The 20,813-nt window shown below is 40.3% G+C and overlaps 1 protein-coding gene across 4 annotated transcripts in view; it reads left to right on the forward strand.

Annotated features, from left to right (window-relative positions):
- Positions 1–15,287: 15,287 nt before the first annotated feature.
- Positions 15,288–20,813, forward strand: part of LOC126198866 (myelin expression factor 2) — a 117,776-nt gene continuing 112,250 nt past the window's right edge. For 3 of the 4 annotated variants that reach the window (XR_007540107.1, XR_007540108.1, XM_049935463.1), the window contains exon 1: positions 15,322–15,447. Coding sequence is in view for 1 of the 4 variants with exons in the window: in XM_049935463.1 (XP_049791420.1) it covers positions 15,407–15,447 (41 nt within the window). In the remaining 3 variants the exon portion in view is untranslated. Of the gene's footprint in view, positions 15,448–20,813 lie in introns of all 4 variants that reach the window. The other variant, XM_049935464.1, reaches the window with a different exon arrangement.

The following is a 20,813-nucleotide window of genomic DNA, read 5'->3' on the forward strand; positions in this document are numbered from 1 at the left end:
GACTTGTTTAGGCGAAGTAACAATTTTTACAGTTGGTACAACCACATCAGTGTAATGAACTGGAAATTTTTCAAGCCAACAGTTTGTTTCCTGTAGGGAGGAACATAATCAAAAAAAAAAAACCATGTGCAATCCGTAAGTACTGTGCTACCCATGTAGCTGCTACCTGTGTATAGTGCACCCCTGATCTATCGAGGGGCGTCCTACAACTTTCCACCTGATAGCATAGGTCGAGGAATCTACAGCCATTTTCGTCACAGAGTCCACGTAGCCTCTGGTTTAGATTCTCCACTCGACTCCAAACCAGAGGACACCAGTACATCCTGGGTACAATGCTGCGAATCGTTAGATTCTCCACTCAACTCCAAACCAGAGGACCCCGGTCCCTGGGTACAATGCTGCAAATCGTTAGTTTGACTTCCACTCCTTGAGAGATGGAGGCCACCTTCGCCAATTTAGCCAGCCACCGAATGGATCCAAGGATTTCCTCGGAACCCCAACGACTGGCGTCGTTGGTGTCGACATGTGCAACAGTCTGCCGCTGGCTGCACCCTGCATGCTCGATATCTGCCAGAAGAGTCTCTTCCACATCCCGGACAAAGCCCCCCAGCAAGCACACCGAGTGAACATTGGACCCCTTCCCTACCCTAGCCACTATGTTCCTGAGGAGTTCCATGACCTGCCTAACATTAAAGCTCCCAATATCTAACAAACCCCCATCCCCACATGCCTGTCCAGACCTTGCTGAAGGAGCAGCCACTATCCTGGCAGAAGGTGCATTCTGATCCAGCCCAGCATCAGATAGCACACTAAATCCATTAGCAAAGTGTGTGGGATTTGGCAGGAGCCTGCATGCCCCATGCAGCCTTTGCCTTGTGGCTCGAAACCTCGACTCAGCCTGCCACTCACACTGAAGTGAGGGTGAACCGACTGGCTCAGTTACACCTAAGGTCGGCTCAGTGACAGAGAGCTTTGACATCCCCCTGTGCACATCTAGTACAGCACAGGCTGCTCCAGGCGTCCCATCACCGCCACACCTCAAGGTAGCACTCTGGAACCTGTTGACTGTAGCCAACAAAGCTTCCAGCTGCGTTTCGACTGTGATCAACTCCTCTTGCATCCGCACACAGCAGACACAGCTAATATGTGATTTACTATAAGAAACGTAAGGAAACCTACTGCCACGCAAGGTTAACAGCTACACTTTAGTTGGCAGAAAGGACACTCAACAATGAAAAACAATAAAAACTTATGCTAGAAGCTAGATATGGTGCTTATTTTCCTGCTAGGGGCTGTCTAGTAATACTAAAGATAAAACAGTGACCTACAGTAAACTGCTAGAGGCTATCTAGAGAATATTATTAAAGAATTAAACAGTAACCTACAGTAAGCTACACCTACTGATTATCCCTCGCATTTATAATGTAAACAAAGTTTATGTACACACGAGAATGACCTAATAATATTTTAAAAACTGCTACCTTCAATGTATCGAGTCTAAATGAGACTAATAAACGTAAATACTGAGTATTTTACACTGACAGATGCAGGTACAAAACAAAACCTTTAGCTAACATTACGAGTTCAGAATGTGAAGCACAAATACGAACTCTATTTTATAGGAACAGATGGGCTTACAGTACACGATCACTAAAGCTCACAACAAGCTAAGGAATTTAAGCAGACAGCTAGGTGAGTTTTAGCTTTCTGCTAACTAAACCATATATAAGAAGGGCTCAGAAGTTGTCATTACATCTGTGTGCAGATATTCCCATACTTTGTTTAAGTTCATAGACATTCGGTTTATTCTGTTACTCTTTACGATAATTTATCCTGCCAAGAAAATTATTTGACATTTCTTCTGGTATTTTATTCTTTCTTCTTAGGTTACACGTTTAGTATATTTTTACATAATGCTTCGTTTTACTTGTAAATATGTTGTACATAGCTTAGTATTTCATTAAATGTCTGTATAGATATATCAATAGTTGCCTTAGTTCTTAGACAGTAGATGTAAATGATTAGTATTTCCGTTTGCTTTTTATTTAAGTTACTTACTTCTTCATACCGCATTTCTATTTGGTTGCACCTTCTGCCAGTCTGTCACATATGCACACAGGTCAATGCCTCCTCTCCTACTATTGATGTCAGTGCATATTGTTCAGTGTGCAGCTGAGCCATAAGCTAATTCTGATTATACCTTCGCTTCGCTTGAAGTGATGTATAACTTCTCATTCCTCTAGATTTTATACTTATGTGTACAAATCAAAGGAATTACTAAATTCTACTTTGATAAACGTTACACTTAGAGTAATGTACACTATATACATTATCGTGTGATAGAAAGAAAAATGTTACTTTGCTTCATCACTCTAGAAAAGCTTTTATATCTTCGTGAGGGTGGAGACCCTTGTCTCTCCCTGTTTTCTCATATACTAATCTGTATGTTTCAGGGTAAGGTATTTTGGAGATTATATATGGTCCTGAATAGAGTAATTGCTACTTCTTATTCAATTTACCAATTTTTGTTGATTTAAGGTGCATCCATAAGAGGACTCGTTGCTCTTCAAAAAATTGTGTAACACGTTTCAGTTTCTTATTATAAATTTTCTTTCTATACTCGGCATTGTTTTCGAGTGTTATCATGGCTTGTTTGATTTTGTCCTGTATTATCACATCAGTAGTGGATACTTTTGGTATGGGCGACTCCCACTCGTTCATTTGTTTTGTCTGGAACATCAATTCGTTAGGTGTGAAACCTATTGACGAATGTAGAAGGTTATTGACTATCTGCGTGAAAGGATTTATGTATTCTACCCATCAGGTGGGTTTGTGAGGAGTGTATGTCCTAATAAACCAGTTAAATTCTTTAAAGACTCGTTCTACTAGGATTGCTTCTGTATAAAAAAAGCTTAGTAATACATGTTTTTATGCCCTGTGAGGTCATAAATTGTTTCCACTTTTGCTTAACAAAATATGAAACATTATCAGTTAGTAGTACCTTTGGTTTTCCTATTCTTTTCGAATAGTCTTCCTCATTTTTTTCTGATATTTGGCGCTGTTGCATTTTTAATGGCACACATTTTGATATGTATTGAGAAAATATCATATAATGTCACTATGTATCTTACACCTCCCTTACTTCTTGGATATGGACCAGCCATGTCCAGGGATATTATATCTAGAGGGATTTTTGTGAGTAACGGGTGTAGCTCAGTATATTTTGACACATTGGACTGTTTTGATTTCTGACATGTTTCTTACTTTCTTAATATCTGTGGGACTCACCTTCTCAAATTTGGAAATAACAGTGTCGCAATTTCTTCAGTAAATTTGCGTACTCCATAATGTCCCCATACTTCATGTGTGTGTCTTACAAATTCGTCGATATAATCTTCAGTCATACACACACACCATTCATCAGATTTTTCATGTTTCCTATGAAACAAAAGGCTCTTGTACTCCTGATACCACTTACATACCTTTCCACCTTCACTCGCTTAAGGTTTTGCATGACTTTAGCCCCATCTGCGATCTCGCTGTTGTATACAAAACTTTTGGAAATCAGAATGTCATGTCTCTGAATTCCTCTAAACCTTGTGGTAACCTAGACAAGGCTTCTGCAATACCATTTTGAGTTCCTTTAATATAAATGATCTCGAAATTGAATTCTTGTAAATATCGAAACCACCTAGCTAATTTAAGGTGTATGTTAAAAGAAATGACAGTGACTGATGGCAACAGTAAACTTTGGTGTTATTACTCCACAAAAAATATTCAGACTTTTTAAATGCCCATAATACTGCTAAACTTCCCAATTCTGACACAGAGTAGGATATTTCTGCTTCTGATAATGTTCGACTAGCAAAAATGATGACCTTGGGTACTTCTTTACCTTCTTCTTCTTGCATCTGGGACAAAAATTCCCCTGGCATCTGTGCTTAGATAAAAATCCTTGGACATGTCAGGGTGGCTAAGAATGTCTGCATTGACTAATGCCTGCTTAATGTTATTAAAGTCCTCCTGACACTTATCAACCCATAACCAAGGCCAATTTTTTCATAGGAAGTTGAGTAATGCATCACTGTTCATCAGTTGCTCTGGTACGAATTTACGGAAAGACGATGCTAATTCTAAATAAGCTTTTAGTTGTTTTTTATTCCTTGGAGCTGTATAGTTGCGTATGGCATCAATTTTTTTCGGATTGGGTAATATACCTTATTTTGACACAACATGTCCTAATAATTTGGCTTGTTCCATATCAAATCTAGACTTTCTTTAAACTGTCCATTACTCCATATTCTGCAAATCGTAGAAGTACTTGTTCAATCAGCTCGATATGTTCTAATCACGTGGGTGTGGCTATTAACATGTCGTCTACATAAACAGTGGCTCTGCTACGCAATTCTGGTCCTAAGACCTTGTCCAGTGCAGATATAAACATGCCTGCGCTAATGTTCAGTCCAAAAGGTAGCACATGGAATTCGTAACTTCTGCCACAACAAACAAGTGCTGTATGTTTTCGACTTTCTTCATGGAGAGGACGCCTTGAGATCGAGTATTCTGAAGTATTTTGTATTGTAAAACTTTAAAAGCTGTTCATCCAAGTTGTCTGGTCTTATGCATACTGGTACTAAAATCTTGTTGATACCTCTAGCATTGAGAACTAATCTTACAGATCTGTCTGGTTTACTTACTGGTGATATAGGACAGCAACAGGTTGAAAATGAAGGTTGTGTAATTCCCCATTTAATCATTTGATTGACCTCTTCCCTTACTGCCTCTCGTTTTGCCTATGGAATAGGATATGACATTACACAAAATGTTTCATGTGGATAAACTTCACATTTATATTCATAGTCTTTGATTACTCCTGGCTCCTCAGTGAAAACACTTACACACTTAAATGACAAATTAGAAAGTTCTTGTCTTTGCATATCATTTAATATGTGTGATTCATTTAGTTTCTGTTCTAACATTTCGTAACTAACATCAGTGTTTGCTTCTTGTTCAGTATCAAAATTATTTGTGAAATATACAATTGGAAAGGAATATTGTACTATTACATTTGACTCTGGTTTGTTTTTGTTTCTTTTATCAGGTGTTTTGACTAAATCAATGGAAAAAAATATGATCTTTTACATAAAAGTGGCATTTACCATTACCTATGTAATCTGTGTTTTGTATGTTCTAAACGTGTACATGCCAATGCGAAAATTGACTATAAGTTTGTCAATTATAAGAAAATTGCACTTCACTGCAAAATGTTCAGTTTGTAATGGAATAAGTGCCTGAGTTTTTACCAGTTTAGTCTTACTGTCTGTAGCAGTTTGTACCTTGCAATTTTGGACAGGAAATGTTGGAAATATGCCTCTCTTCTTAATTCACAGAAAAATGCATTGGTCAAAAGGTTGGTAGTTGAACCTGTATCTATAATTAACTGTGTGTCAATATTAAATATGTTCACCTTAATGATTGCTTGTACTTGTTGTTCCTGGAAATTATTAATTTTGTCTAGCTCATGCTGAAACAGAACATCCTTTATGTCACCTTGTTTGTAGTTTTTCTTTGCCCCCATTTCCTGAGAGGTCAGTAACCTGAGGCTTAACTACGACCAGTTGGGGTTTTCTGACAGCATAATGTGACTTAATTCATTACTTGGAGTAATTTCAGTTAGTTGCTCAGTGTGGGTACTTCGCCAATTGGTGTTGTTGGCTGCTTGTGTCATTCCTTCGCGAGTGCTCATGTTATTAATTAAAGCTGCTGCGCTGTCATTTTGCTGCCCAGGGGCTGGCTGCAGTGCAACATAAGGCAGGGTATTGTTGCTGTGCATTGGCCACTGATGCGGCTGACTGTTTTTGTTTATGTTCAGCATATGGCCTTGTGATGGTGGATTGAAATTACTCCTGTTGTTTTGAAAATTTCTTTTAAATCGTTTATTTTTTCTGTTTCCGTTCCTGTACTCGTTACTTCTGGGTATGCAACTTTGCTGTTGTGTGTACCATCCCTGCTGTGTGTTTAGATCACGTTTCACTGGTTGGTTTACGTAACTATGTTGTAGTTGTGCCTGATTTTCTGTTGTTCTATTCGGTACAGGTCTTGCCTCATAGATTAACTCGATAGAATCAAGCACTCACAGAAGGTATTCAGTGTCGTACTCTGGCGTTGTGACAAATTTTTCTCTAATGTGCGATGGTAAACGACTTTTCAAAGTTTTTAATACGTCTACCTGTGATATGGGTTCGTCCAGTAGCGTGTCTTGTTCAGATATTTTTCAAAGTATGTGCGTAGACTACCATATTTGCCATTGAATGGTGCAGGGTTGAAAATCTCGCATCTGAGTCTTTCTTGTACTGCCGCCTCAGACTGGTATTTGTCGAGGAAAGCACGTTAAAATTGTATATAAGTGTTGCAACATTCGGCCACTTCAGTTGCCCATAAAAGACGTCACCTAGCGCATATCCCACAAATCTGATTTTCTGTGCTTCTGTTCAGTTGCGTGGAAATACACTCCTGGAAATGGAAAAAAGAACACATTGACACCGGTGTGTCAGACCCACCATACTTGCTCCGGACACTGCGAGAGGGCTGTACAAGCAATGATCACACGCACGGCACAGCGGACACACCAGGAACCGCGGTGTTGGCCGTCGAATGGCGCTAGCTGCGCAGCATTTGTGCACCGCCGCCGTCAGTGTCAGCCAGTTTGCCGTGGCATACGGAGCTCCATCGCAGTCTTTAACACTGGTAGCATGCCGCGACAGCGTGGACGTGAACCGTATGTGCAGTTGACGGACTTTGAGCGAGGGCGTATAGTGGGCATGCGGGAGGCCGGGTGGACGTACCGCCGAATTGCTCAACACGTGGGGCGTGAGGTCTCCACAGTACATCGATGTTGTCGCCAGTGGTCGGCGGAAGGTGCACGTGCCCGTCGACCTGGGACCGGACCGCAGCGACGCACGGATGCACGCCAAGACCGTAGGATCCTACGCAGTGCCGTAGGGGACCGCACCGCCACTTCCCAGCAAATTAGGGACACTGTTGCTCCTGGGGTATCGGCGAGGACCATTCGCAACCGTCTCCATGAAGCTGGGCTACGGTCCCGCACACCGTTAGGCCGTCTTCCGCTCACGCCCCAACATCGTGCAGCCCGCCTCCAGTGGTGTCGCGACAGGCGTGAATGGAGGGACGAATGGAGACGTGTCGTCTTCAGCGATGAGAGTCGCTTCTGCCTTGGTGCCAATGGTGGTCGTATGCGTGTTTGGCACCGTGCAGGTGAGCGCCACAATCAGAACTGCATACGACCGAGGCACACAGGGCCAACACCCGGCATCATGGTGTGGGGAGCGATCTCCTACACTGGCCGTACACCACTGGTGATCGTCGAGGGGACACTGAATAGTGCACGGTACATCCAAACCGTCATCGAACCCATCGTTCTACCATTCGTAGACCGGCAAGGGAACTTGCTGTTCCAACAGGACAATGCACGTCCGCATGTATCCCGTGCCACCCAACGTGCTCTAGAAGGTGTAAGTGAACTACCCTGGCCAGCAAGATCTCCGGATCTGTCCCCCATTGAGCATGTTTGGGACTGGATGAAGTGTCGTCTCACGCGGTCTGCACGTCCAGCACGAACGCTGGTCCAACTGAGGCGCCAGGTGGAAATGGCATGGCAAGCCGTTCCACAGGACTACATCCAGCATCTCTACGATCGTCTCCATGGGAGAATAGCAGCCTGCATTGCTGCGAAAGGTGGATATACACTGTACTAGTGCCGACATTGTGCATGCTCTGTTGCCTGTGTCTATGTGCCTGTGGTTCTGTCAGTGTGATCATGTGATATATCTGACCCCAGGAATGTGTCAATAAAGTTTCCCCTTCCTGGGACAATGAATTCACGGTGTTCTTATTTCAATTTCCAGGAGTGTAGTTGTCGAAAAGCAATGATAAATACTACTGGGTTCATTCTTTTACCTTCATTCTTTTACCTCAGCAAGTCCTCGTCTTAAAAAAAAATGGTTGATAGACATGTGTCATTTTCTGTTGTATTTATGTTGTTATTGGAGTTACCTGTAATTCCGGTTGGTCTTTGCTCACGTATTGGAGTTGCGGGTGTGTTTACATTTTGCACTCTACAACTGTCACTGGTACCTACTGGAGGACCCATGACAATTTGTGAATAAATACTTACAGGTTGTGATTTGTTCACTGTAGCCTGTTTATTGTTTACATTCATATTTCGAGATCCGGTAATATTTTCTTCTAAACGATTGCAGATCCTATTTTCCATGGCTTGTAGATTAATGTTTACCTTGTTCACTATTTCCTTTTCCTTTTTCTTAATAACTTTTTCTACTACAGCTGTGTATAACTTGCAATAGGTTACTTAGTTCTCTGCAATGGTATTACTCTTATCTAATGTACGTGCTTCAGCTTCTCTAATGATGTCACTTAGATTTTCATTGAACTTCTGTCTCTCCTTCTTAGCACATGATGAGTCAACTTCTAACGTTGCTACCCTTAAAGTAAGCTCTTCTATAGCCAGAGGTACACCTTCATAGTTTTTGTTTAGTTTGTTAACGACAGTGGTTACCTTTTTTACTGTCGAACACAATTGATTCTGTGAGGCTTCAATGTTTGTGTTCACATCTGTGATTTTCTTTATCTGTTGCTCTACTAGATCATGATAGACCTTAAAAGAATGTACCTTCTGTTTTAACTCCGTAATGTTACTGTTAACTTCAGAAAGTACTTTATGTTTTGCCTTGATTTTTTTCCATATCATTAAGTTTTTCGTCAATTGCAGTGCGAAAATTTTTGGCTAAGTCATTGAACTTCTGTGAGACCATGCCTTGCAAATCTTTGAATACTTGTTTTTGTTCCTGTTTCATTGTATTTAGATCTTGTCTAACAGTGTTCTGTTTCTGTTTTACTGAGTTCATATCTTGTGTGATGGTGTTCAGATTCTGTGTCAAATTATCAATTTTAGTATTCATATCTTGTTTCATATCACTGAAATTGGTGTTCATATTTATCTAATTTCGTATTTACGTTAGTTAATAACTGCCATAGCGGTGCATCAGTTGTAATACTGTGGTTTCTGTTAGCTGTACTTTCCAAGTTAATGTTTACTTTGTGAACAAGTGGTGTTTGTAACATGTTGTCAAGATTCATATCTGTAGTGCTCTCCAAAGTTTCACTCATAAGCGGTATACCGTTCTGGGAGATGCATGACTTTGTCTCGCTAATTGTAAACATTGTGTCATCAATGTTATTCTGCTGTGGCGCATCACTATCATTTGTCACACCTGTGACACTCATCTAACCTACTTAAACATTCTGTGGTACGCATACAATGCGCCTGAACTTCAATTGTTCGATCACGCAGTTCTACATCATTTTGGCTGATGGCGTTTTCGCTATTGCTGTCGACAATGGACATATATTTTTCTGCATGTTGTATGAATATGCAAAAATAAAAAATTCAAAAAAATGGAAAAATTTTGTGTGCTAATTATTACACTTGATAATTGTAATTTACGCGATGTCAAAGCCTGTTTTACATGTACTACGACACACAAACTATTGTATTGGAATTCTTTGTTTCACTGACAACACGTATCACATTGAAAAATTCCTGCAAAGTTTCTACATTAAAATTCAAGGAAGGAATAATGAGGAAAAGGTTTCTATCTACATTAAAAGAGTCGCTACAAAACATAAACAAGCAAGCAGCTTGCGTAACCGTCCTACCTTTGCTGTGTCGAACAAAACAGTTTACTATGGAAAATTTTTACGTAACCTGCGACCAACTCTTATTTCTTTCCCAAAATTTCTCCTCAATTTTTGCCTTTTAGCTTTACTTGCTCCCCATCGTGATTCGTGCATATAGATACAGACATTTAGTTTTTATAACCAACAACAATGTCATAGAAATTTCTTAATATAACAATAGTTAACTAACCCTACTTACAACCAGTGTCCTAAAGTGGTGGCATTTAGGTCGCGAGATGTATTATAATAATAAAAAAATGGAGATATATAATAAAAGTGGAAAATTAAAGAATAGTACAATTGCATTGTTATTAAATGTTCTGCATGTACGAAATTGTGCTGTTGTTCATTCACTTTACCTTGTGTTGTTTCTCTTTTTCCTGTGTCATCTTCTGAAAGCTTCTGCTTCATGTTTATCTTGCAAAAATATGACTGTGGACTTCCTTTCCTACATCTCAACTGTATATGCTGGTAGCTGACTCAGGGAACACCAGTGCCTCTCAAGATGATATGATACATGAAGGAAAATCCTCCCAACTTGGCTCCACTTCACTTCAATAAAAATACAGAATCACATATAATACTAAACACTCATAGCATGTCACACCCCAAGCAATACATCTTAACCATCCTTCTACATGAGAGAGAGTGAAACAAAATCATGTACAAAAAAGTGAATGATGTTTTTTGTTCATTTGTCTTCGCCTTACTGCGAATTCATAATTAATGTCTTTGCCGACGCTTTTAGTCGGTGTTTTGATTTCGTCATTATCGCTGTTTTATTTTTTAATAAATTCTAACTTTACCATATCCGAGGGTCTTTCACCAAATATCTACAGACTACACTTTGCGTAAGTGAGAACATAAACTGAAGTGTGAATTTTCTTTAAATATCCTTTCTTGAAGAGAAAAAGATTGCTCTATTTAAGGAGAAAAATACAGTTATTTGTGATATTATTTGGTGCATGGGAAAAACCAGAATGAATAATATACATAGGTTCTATGAATTCCCTTATAAATATTGTTTGATGTCTATGCATATACATATTTTCGCCATCATAAGAATATCGATGTTTTGAAATGTAGTTTCACTTTCAGCAGATTGCCAAATAAATCTAATTAATAATGTCTGTTATGAAGTTTACATCAGTCATTAATAAACTTTATCATAATTACTTTCTTAATTCTGTTTGTGTATTCTGCCTTTTGCATCACAGATACTCTCTTATAATCACTTTCACCCTTTGGCACTGTGTGATGTGATGTGACATTAAGTGTACATTCCATGTAGTGTCAACACTCCAGCATTTGACATTAATGTCATTGAAAGCAAAGTTTCCATGGGCATGAATTTCTTACATGAGCATTCTCCCACCTCTATCTTTAAGCCATGTGCACACAGGCGACTATAATACATTTAAAATTAGTTGCGACTTTTGACGTTTGGCTGACCAGAGGAGGACATAACACTGTTTCCCAGGTAGCACCAATGGTAAGCTAGGTTTTTCTACCACACCACCAGTGGCTCTGCTGGTAAAGCACCCCTGTTGCCACACCATAAATAAGCAGTACCATATGGTATCACGATTAGATGCAACAACTTCCATCATCTCTAATTGTAAATTTGCATTTTCTGGCGTTGAAGTGTCTCTAGACGTCAGTTATTGTGTACAAGTGTTTTGTGTTGGCGTTGCATTAATAATAACAGTGCAGTACATCTAAATACTACATTTGCAATACAAGTGTCGTCCAAGAACACGTTCACCGGCTGGGAAGATAACTTTCTGCTACAAAACATTTCCTGGAATCCGACAAGACTAATAGATGAAACGCCATACACTCAGTTGTGATGCATAAAGCTTCAACAATGCAGTGGAGGAAAGTGGTTATTTGGCTCCAGGTGCAAAGAAATGTTCCATGAGATGAAGCTGAAAGTGAAGTTAATGGAACTTGTAGTGCTGCACAAATCAAAATTTCAAGCTACCATGTCGATGAACTGGATAATTTTTAAGGGCATAGTTTAATCAGGTTTCCTCTGTATCACGCGCATTTAAATCCGATCTAGATTATATGGACCTAGGTGAAAGGTAATGTGATAAAAAAACAACAAGAAGTTTACGCTCACTGAGGCTGAGAAGAGAAGCCACATTGACAAAAGAAGCCACTGCTAATATTACACGACAGAAATAGTTGTGAGTTGTCAGCCATACAAAGTAGGTAGTTGGAGGGGCATTGATTCATGAAGGAGTGTGACAAGTTTTGAGAAATACATAACTTCTTTTGCCAAGTTAAAATCTGATTCCTTTATAAAAACACAGCAGAGTTTGGAAATATTCATCTCACTAGTGTTCTAATGTAGCTGAAATAGCGACAGAATCCTGAATAGTGTGTTATTAACCTAACAGCTGAGTGCGAGTCAGGTCAAAACACTTTATGAAATGGCTCATTCTTGATATAAAAATAAACATGTAACTTCTTTATTGATATTGTTACAAAACCCACATCTGTTCCCAGTTCACCAGCTATCGATAGGCCTCACGAATTACGTTAATTCGTCGAAAAAAAATCTGTAGCAGCTTGAAAATCGTGGAAGCATGTATGTTTCGCATAATAATCATGTGGCAAAACACTGTCGTCTTTGAGCGCTATCATTTGCCAAAATCTGGTTTCTCAAACCATTTATGAGATACAAGGCATTTATGAATATTTCATTCTAAAACTACAAGATGTTCGAGAGTGAGAGCTTATTACCGAATGGTTTTTTTCAGAATGGGTTGAGAAAGATCGCAGACTGGCCAGCTTGCTGTTCATGCATTCAGGTGATCCTGGCAGGTTTCACTGAGAGTAGGCCTTGCAGTACACTCTGCTCAAGTGCTGAGGCGCCCAATACAGTACATGTTGACAACTACGCTTCCCTCCAGTGACTCCGTACTGAAGTGTCAATAGCCGCAACTTATTTTAAACGCACTGTAATGTGGCTCCACAGCTCGTGGCTTTCTGTAATGGCATTGTGAACTACAGTTCACACAGGGGGCCACAAATTCTACGTAGCTGCACGGCATTCAGTATGGCGTCAACTGAAATCCTGTGGGTGAGTATGAATTTTATAGTGCTGGTTATGGTGTTAGAGCTGTTACAAGAGTTAAACACAAGGAAAATGAAACCCAAATTTTGAATCCGAAAATAGATTTCGCACAGGGATAAGTCAGGAGCCACATCACATGTATAAAAGAAAAAGCACTCAATGATGAAAACGCTGGTTGCAGTGACAAACTAACCAACTGGCCACGTCACACTAGGGAGCTTTTTCGTGCGTATAATCCACAATTTATAGAATGCTTGGTCTCACAAATCAAGAATTTTATATGACTCGCTTTTTTTGGTTACTTGCAATAGGTTTATTCATTTATTCATCCAAAAATCTTTTAATATTGTCGACTATGTCATTGGTTTGCAAATATTGCCCCCCCCTCCCCTCTCCCACACACACTGCTGCAGAAAATCAAACATTGGGCTCTGTACTTGTAGTTACAGAAGCTGCGAAGATGTACCTCCTGACCACTGTTTCCACTTTTACGGTAATAAAATGAAAGCACACTGAGATGGTATGTGCACAGCAACAGTAACTACGGCAGGATGCTTGTGTTTCGAAATATCGCCACTAGAGAGCAGTGGTGGAACTAAAGTAGCGCAACAAAGGGGTACAGCCAAGCTGAACTTATTGTGGCATTACAAAATTTGCGTCTCTTAAGTTGCGCCGCTAAAAACAGGGAGTTCACACATGCAACTGCATTGCAATTGTAATATGCTATGAACTGTGGCAACACTTATGTTGCATGTGTGAACCTGGCCTAAGAACCTCTCTCTTCGCACTTGAATTACTCTTCTTGAGGAAGGTGAGGAGGAGTCTGTTGTCGTTACCATTTACTGCACTTAGGGTGGGTCGAAGTATGCTGGGACGTTTGGAACTAAATGGATAGTTGTGCGTAGTAAGTACTGATGATTGCCGGTCAGAGACAGGCGGTAGGCTACATGAATAACAGTGACGCGTTGGCTAGGGGCCTTTACTTGACTGGGCATGATGACGCCTAGGACTGCCAGTCAATGACTGACAGGGTGAGTGATTGATGATGATGATGATGATGATGATGTGAGATGATGATGGTGATAGGTGTCCATCACAGTAAGGAGGAGAGTCTGCTAAGTCCTCCTGGCGTCTGGGTGCTTGTTCTTGTCCTTCTTCTTTTATGTGTCTACTTGTGACACTTTGGCATCTGTCACGTCCTCCCAGCTGGCGGCTTCGGCGTCTTCAGCAGTCCTCGCTCCTTTTTCTTTGCTTGCGTTCTCGCCTTGTTCTATCGAGGCAACGAGAACTTCCCACTCAACAGGAGTGAGCTGAGGGCAGGCGTTGTAGGACCTGAGAGTGTCCAAGTGGATGGACACTATCTTCTGCAGCTGCATCTTGGAGAGGGGGCAAGGACCTTCCTCCATGATGACCTGGGTTGCCTTGGTCTTCGCCGCAACGGTTGTCTGTACGGTTGCGTCTTGTGTTACCACCCCTGTGGCTTCCTATATTACTACAGGCTCCAGGGAGGTGACAGTCTGCGTATTGGCGTCCTTCTTCTGTTTTGGACGGGGCTGGCTGGCCAGTGCATCACGGATACTATGCACCAGCTGCCGAGCAACAGCTAGTTCGGCTTGGAGTGTTGCCCTCTCTTCCGCCATTGCGGCTTTGAGGGCAGCAATTTCTTCGTCGTCGGCGGCGCAGACCCTGGCACACGCCTCGCTGTCTGTGTCCGGAGGATTAGCCGCGTCATTGACCACCCCGGATCCGCCAGAGGCGGGGGGTGGCGACGACGCAGCAGCCGTGGTTATGTCCGCCTTCTTGCGTCTTCGTCTTGTCTTCTCACCGCGACCCCAGCTCTTAATAAACTGCAGCCTCGGTAATTCGCTGCGTGAGCTCCGCCACAGGTGGCGCAGTAGCGTGTGGCGTCCTTCTTTGTACAGTGGCACGAATCGTGTGCTTGAGCACACCGAAGGCACGCCACTGGATTCCGACAGTACTTGGCAACGTGGCCAAGTTTTTGGCAGCGGTAACACTTGCTTCTTCCGCTCCGTCGTCTTTTTTCGTCCCCCATCTTCTGATGCGCTAAGCATCATTGGCGGCAGCTTTGCCTCCCTTTCCGAGTCGTACAAGCATCCTGGGGAGCGACAGCGGGGTAGCAAGCGAGCGCATAACGTGCACCTCCCAGCTTAAGAAATTAATGCTTGTGGGAACATGGCTTGACGCTCCTTTCCGTTCCGCAGGCGTCTGCTATGAATAGCATACAATGGAAAGTATCTCCTGTCATGCGCTTTAAAGTCTTATGCAGAGTATAGATCTACCTAGGTGTTGATTCAGACATTTTTTTTTTCAATCTGGACTGTGTACAACAGTGAGTACTTAAATATTATATTAATCTTGCATTAATACATCTAACATCTTTGAAAAACACAATTTCCTCGCAGGATTTTAACATATCTGTCTTGGTGAGTTCTCTGTAATCTGTGTCGTTGTCGGCGTCATTTCGGAAGAGGTGCTGTGAAAGGTAATACAATATATCGAGTGTGTTTAGAACAGATAAGAGTAATGAAATCCGAACCTTCAAGTCCTAAACGAGATCGGGATAGGTAAGTGTTAAGAATGTCGGCTGTACGGTGTATTCCTAGTGGAAAAATTTTGAACCGCGCTAAGTTGCTTAAAAATGGCGGCTAAACATGGCTTTCACGAGTATAGTTTTGGCGCGTTATACATGGTGAACCATGGGTGGCGGTTTAAAATATGTAATTGTTGTTTTACTTTTTGTCGAGGAAGATAAAATAAGTAGCAAAGTGGATGTTTAGTAAAATTATTTTACATTTTATATTGATTCCTTTGTGGCTAACCGCCCGGCGCGACTCCATTTTCAAACATGACTTGTTTTGTGGAAAAAAGTGTTGCGGTTTTCGCTGTTTGGTCTTGATCATTCTTAACATTTTCGTTGTTTATGTCAATGAGGGTGCAGTCAGTAATTTCTGTTCCGAATATTTTGTTGTTGATCGCGAACAAAGAATTTCGGTACGATCGATCATTTTGAGGCTGTTTGTTGAACGTTAGAAACTCTTGAATTGCAGATACTCAAGTTTGTAATTTAATTTTTTTACGCGATCTCCTTCGTGTTTTGTGGTTATCGTCGAAGTGTGGCCGTCTCTTGTGTGGTTTCTCATTGTTTTGAAATAGATGACCGTTCGTGAAATTACTTTCGACAATGGTTGACAAAGGTCAATGTTGCTTGTTGTCGGAGAAACGTGTAGGGATAATAATTGTTGTTTAATTCGTTTGGCTGAGGTAACATTGGGCGAACAGTTTTTCCATCGAGTTCATGCCCTAAGTTTTAATTTTCTGTAATAATGGTGTCCTGGAAACATCAGAGTTCGTTGTTGAAATGTGGTTGGTAAATTTTCATTCGACTCTGTACACAGTGAATAATCTACTCAAGAGTTCAAACTTAAATCTGGGATTCATGACTTAGGTATTTGTGTTGGCTAGTGAACTGTTAATTTGACGTTGCAGGTACCGGAAATAGTGTTAAAATTGTATCAAATACTAAATATATTGAAGCTGTTTGTGCTATAAATATTCTGGTTATGTAATGTGATACTGGACAGGCGTGGGAAATTTGTGTTCTTCTCAGAGTAGAAATGTGTAATTTTTGTATAAGAAATTGACTTCAAGTAACCTTGAGCTAGGCCACTGATCTGTAGCCAGAGTATTCATTCAGAAAATTACTGCCTGATTTAGCCAAGAATGCTTCTACTTTACATTTTAGACAGTCAATTCAGTCGTCTATTTTCACTGTCTGCTGCCTCTAGTTTGTGGGCCTGAAAAAGTCAATATTGGTTAATGACAGTGCATTTCTGACGATTCTGGTGGTCCTATCAACTACCTCGCAAAAAATTATGAAACACCCTTATGTACTAGCTGTCTCAAATTCCTTGATTTTGAGTGTGTCATGTAAGTGCGTACAGGTTTTAAAGATGGTTGCATGTATCTCACTGCTAGTATTTTCTGTTTACATTCTGGATTTTAGCATCCTGTTTCCATTTTACTGTGCTTAAAAGTTCTGATGTTGTCCTTTTTTTATATTGATTGCACACATTTTTTCTAACCCCTCACATGTGCGCACAAATGTGTGCCCCTTTGCACTCTAGTGCACAGGGCTAATGGACTATCAGACCAAGAAAGGTTAGCCATGAAGTTGCAGCAATTATAGACCATTTTCTAGGAGGGTAGTTATACTGTTGTATGAATTGAGCAATAAAATTGAAAGAACATCGACCACAGCTTGCAGAGGAAGAAAAGAAACCTGTTGATGGCATTTGTTCCTGATGTTGGTAACAAATCTATGAAGATTTGCAGAGTACTCTGGAAATATAATGTCTGGTGTGTGTTTTGCTAGACAACCCATACAATAACATTGCTGGAGTTCTGTTAAGGAAGGCCTTGGACTTTGTAAACTAAGTCTGCCATATCCTACGCCATTGTCAGAGCAAAGGTGTCGCACAGATAAAAACTAAGTCAGCAGTGGTGGATCACTGCCTCTCTCCAGTAGACATGAATTATAATGGCACCAAGTTGTAAAAAAAAAAAAAAAAAAAAAAAGGCAAACAGATTCTGGGATTGTTTTACAAGAATCTGGCTACATTAGCTGGTAAATAGACGGTTCCAGTCTAAGAAGGCTTGGGGCCCTGAATACAATCTGTACTGAAATGTGATCATTTATCCTAGTGAACATACCCCTGTGGTGGCAACACACACTGAGCACTGCAATCTGTTCCCGCAGTTGTGTGGCCTGTTATTACCAGTGGAGCCACCCATGGTAACCATGGGCCTGAGCTTGATGGTGGGAGGGATGGGGTATGTAAAACTGTGCCTAGTAGAAGACACATGGGTTATCAGGACTGCTGAAAGATGGAAACAAGTCGGCTTACTAAAATATTGCATCATTTGGACAATGCCAGCTGGGTTAATGCTTATTTATGTGTCTGCAGTTGCATCTGGATTAATGCTTATTTGTCTGTAGTTACCTCTTGATCCTCTACACCAGCATAATTCAGTGAATCCTGATGTGCCAAAAGACCCGTAGTCCTAGGATGGTAGTCAGTGCTCCATGACTGGAGGCAAGAATGTGGCCAATACAAACTGTAAGCTGCCTCAAAGGTGACATTTTTCATTATGGTTGGTTAAAACTGCTGGTCAGCTGACTTAATGCAGAAAATGGAAAGTATTGAAAGAAAACATTTTAGACCTTCATAGAGACAAACAAAACTAGGCTCCCCTTGTGATTGGAGTGGGCTCACACTTGGAGCTCTATCCTAACTGTGTGTTCCTGTTTGTACAAAAATGTTCAATAAGGGATGTAAAAAGTGTTGAAAAATGTTGCTGACAATAAACATGCTTAGGTGTTTGCCGTAGTTCTGCATTGAGCAGAGAATGCACTTTCCAAGAGAATTTGGGCAACAGTTGCTGTACTCCCATATATATCTTTCCCATTGACCATTAGAAAATCAGAAATTAAGAGCTTATTCTTCCTTTGTGCGTTCATGTGTGAGTGGAATGGGGGGGGGGATTTTACCCTGATGATATTCACTGTAATTGACATGCTATGCTGTCCCACTACAGCATTACATGTCCGCTTGGCAGTGGGTTTCCTGAGTTTTCATTGGGGAGATTTAAAAAAATCAGGTAGCTATATTCAAGCTACTAAAATTTTGTAGTCACTTGTATGGTAAGTGTTTTGTAGTATAAACTCAATTTTTCCCCCTGCATAAGCAAAATTCTTGTTTCATCAGTTGGGAAAAAAATTCTAGGTTCCTGCTTGTGTAGCCCATGTTTAAACCTTTCTGTTTACAACCCTGCTTTCTTCAGTTCTTTCTCTGCTGATGAAAGCAACTTTAATGCTAATAATGCTTTCAGTAAGGAAGAGAAACAAATGTATAGGCATGAGAATCCTGTGAATATCATCAGGGTAAAATCTCTCTCTTCTTCCCTCTCCCCCCCCCCCCCCCCATTCCACTCACTCATGAATGCCAAAGGAAGAATGAGCTCTTGATTTCTGATTTTCTAATGGTCAATGGGGAATATATATATATATATATATATATATCTGTGTGTGTGTGTGTGTGAGTGTGAGTACAGCAATTAACTGGCTCTTGCAAGCTTGCTCTTGCTGTTGATAAGTTTGTTGCGAAGCCATTGTACAACTGGTCATGGAAAAACTACAGAGAATGTTCCAAATATCACATATCAAAATAGGTACATAGAATTCAGTACTGCTAGTCACTTTGTTGTACCTTGAATAACACTGTGAGATTACTGTCTGTGACTTATGGTGGTGATGAAGGAAATCCATGCTGCCATCATTCCACATTTCTTCAACCTGCTGACAATCTAGTTCTGGTTGTAAAAAATTGCTGAGTTTGTAAGCTTTCTAATAAAATTAAAATATTAATATGGGTCCTGTGAGTGGACACACAAATCGGAAATTGATAAGCTTTTTACTCTGAATCACTCCAAGTAAGTTCAGTCACTGCCTCAGCTGCAAGTGTCTGAAATTAGCATATGTAAATATCAATTACTCTAGACAGACAAGCTTGAACTGTGAAAAATTTTTCATTTCTGGAGTAATTTTTGAAAGAATGTGAACACTTATACATGCAGTTAAGCACCAGCTCACAGTAACAGTGTTGTGTGTGTTTGCAGTAGCTTGCTTGAAACATACGTAAATGAAAAAAATTGACAATCACTGTTTTGCATTGTTGAACATCACTAACATGAAACTATCACACCATTTGGCCCCGGTTGCTCTTTTGTACTCCTGTGAGATGGGTCATATTTATGGTTAAGCCATTTATCATTCTGTTCAAATGCAGTGTGTTTTTAACTGAAGTAGTGCTAAATTTCTTATGGTGGCAGATAAGGACTCCTGTGGTGTCAGAAAATTAGGGTCATATAATTTGATGACTTACACCTCAGTAAAAGCTCTTCAAAATTTTCAAACTGAAGACCAGATTTGATAGTCCAATATAAAGAAAGAATGACATGGACGTTGCTGTTACTATTACTTAAGTTTTTGAAAGCTGTCAGAGAACTTGGTATGATCCTTTCAAAATAGACAGGCAGGCAGTTAAACCATTCTTGTTCAGTAAGTCTGGCTTTGTCTAAATCATTAAATGCCAGCAGAACAGATGTCAAACCACGCAAGTAACTTTGTACAACTTATCAGAAGATTTGTGGAAAAGAAAGTGATGCCAGTGATATGAAGGTGATGTTTCATGAGTCTGTTAAAAAGTCGATATTGTTAATGAAAAAAGTTGCTGGTGGAGATCTGAAAAAATTCAAATTTTAACTTTAGCTTCTCCCTCTTGATCAAAGAAAAGAAAGTTGGAATTCAATGTTTGTAAGTATGCAGTTAAACAGTCAAGATAACTGAAAACGTAGGTATTTTATCAATTCCTAAGCCAAAAATAGCTGTGATGTTCATCACTGATTTGGAAATAATGTTTGAATGTTGCCAGAGTGAAAGACAAAAGTTAGCATTCAGAAGAATGTGTATACACAGAAGAGACTTTTCCTTTGCAATCTAAGGAAACTAAATTATTGTTTTAAGTGGGTGAACCCAAATATTAAAATTGGTGTTTCTAACTGTGTTCATTTTTAGCTGTTGCTGCGAGCACTCTGTGTCTGTGGTAGCCACCAAAATGTAATATTGTTTGAATGCTGAACACATTCAAGGAACGAGTAAAGAACTTAATGGATTTCTTGTACAGACTCGGATAATGGACTACATGCTTAATCACTGATGATTGCCCAAGTGAGAACAAATTGTTAGAATTTTTGTGGGAAAAGTTAGGTTACAAAGATTCTAATAATGAAATTAAATACATCAAGTGGGTTAACACACATTCAGATTGAAATAGTGATGCAGTATAGGGCTGTTGGTGAAGACACCGATATG

The sequence above is a fragment of the Schistocerca nitens genome, chromosome 8, assembly GCF_023898315.1.
Source record: "Schistocerca nitens isolate TAMUIC-IGC-003100 chromosome 8, iqSchNite1.1, whole genome shotgun sequence".
Classification (NCBI taxonomy): domain Eukaryota; kingdom Metazoa; phylum Arthropoda; class Insecta; order Orthoptera; family Acrididae; genus Schistocerca; species Schistocerca nitens.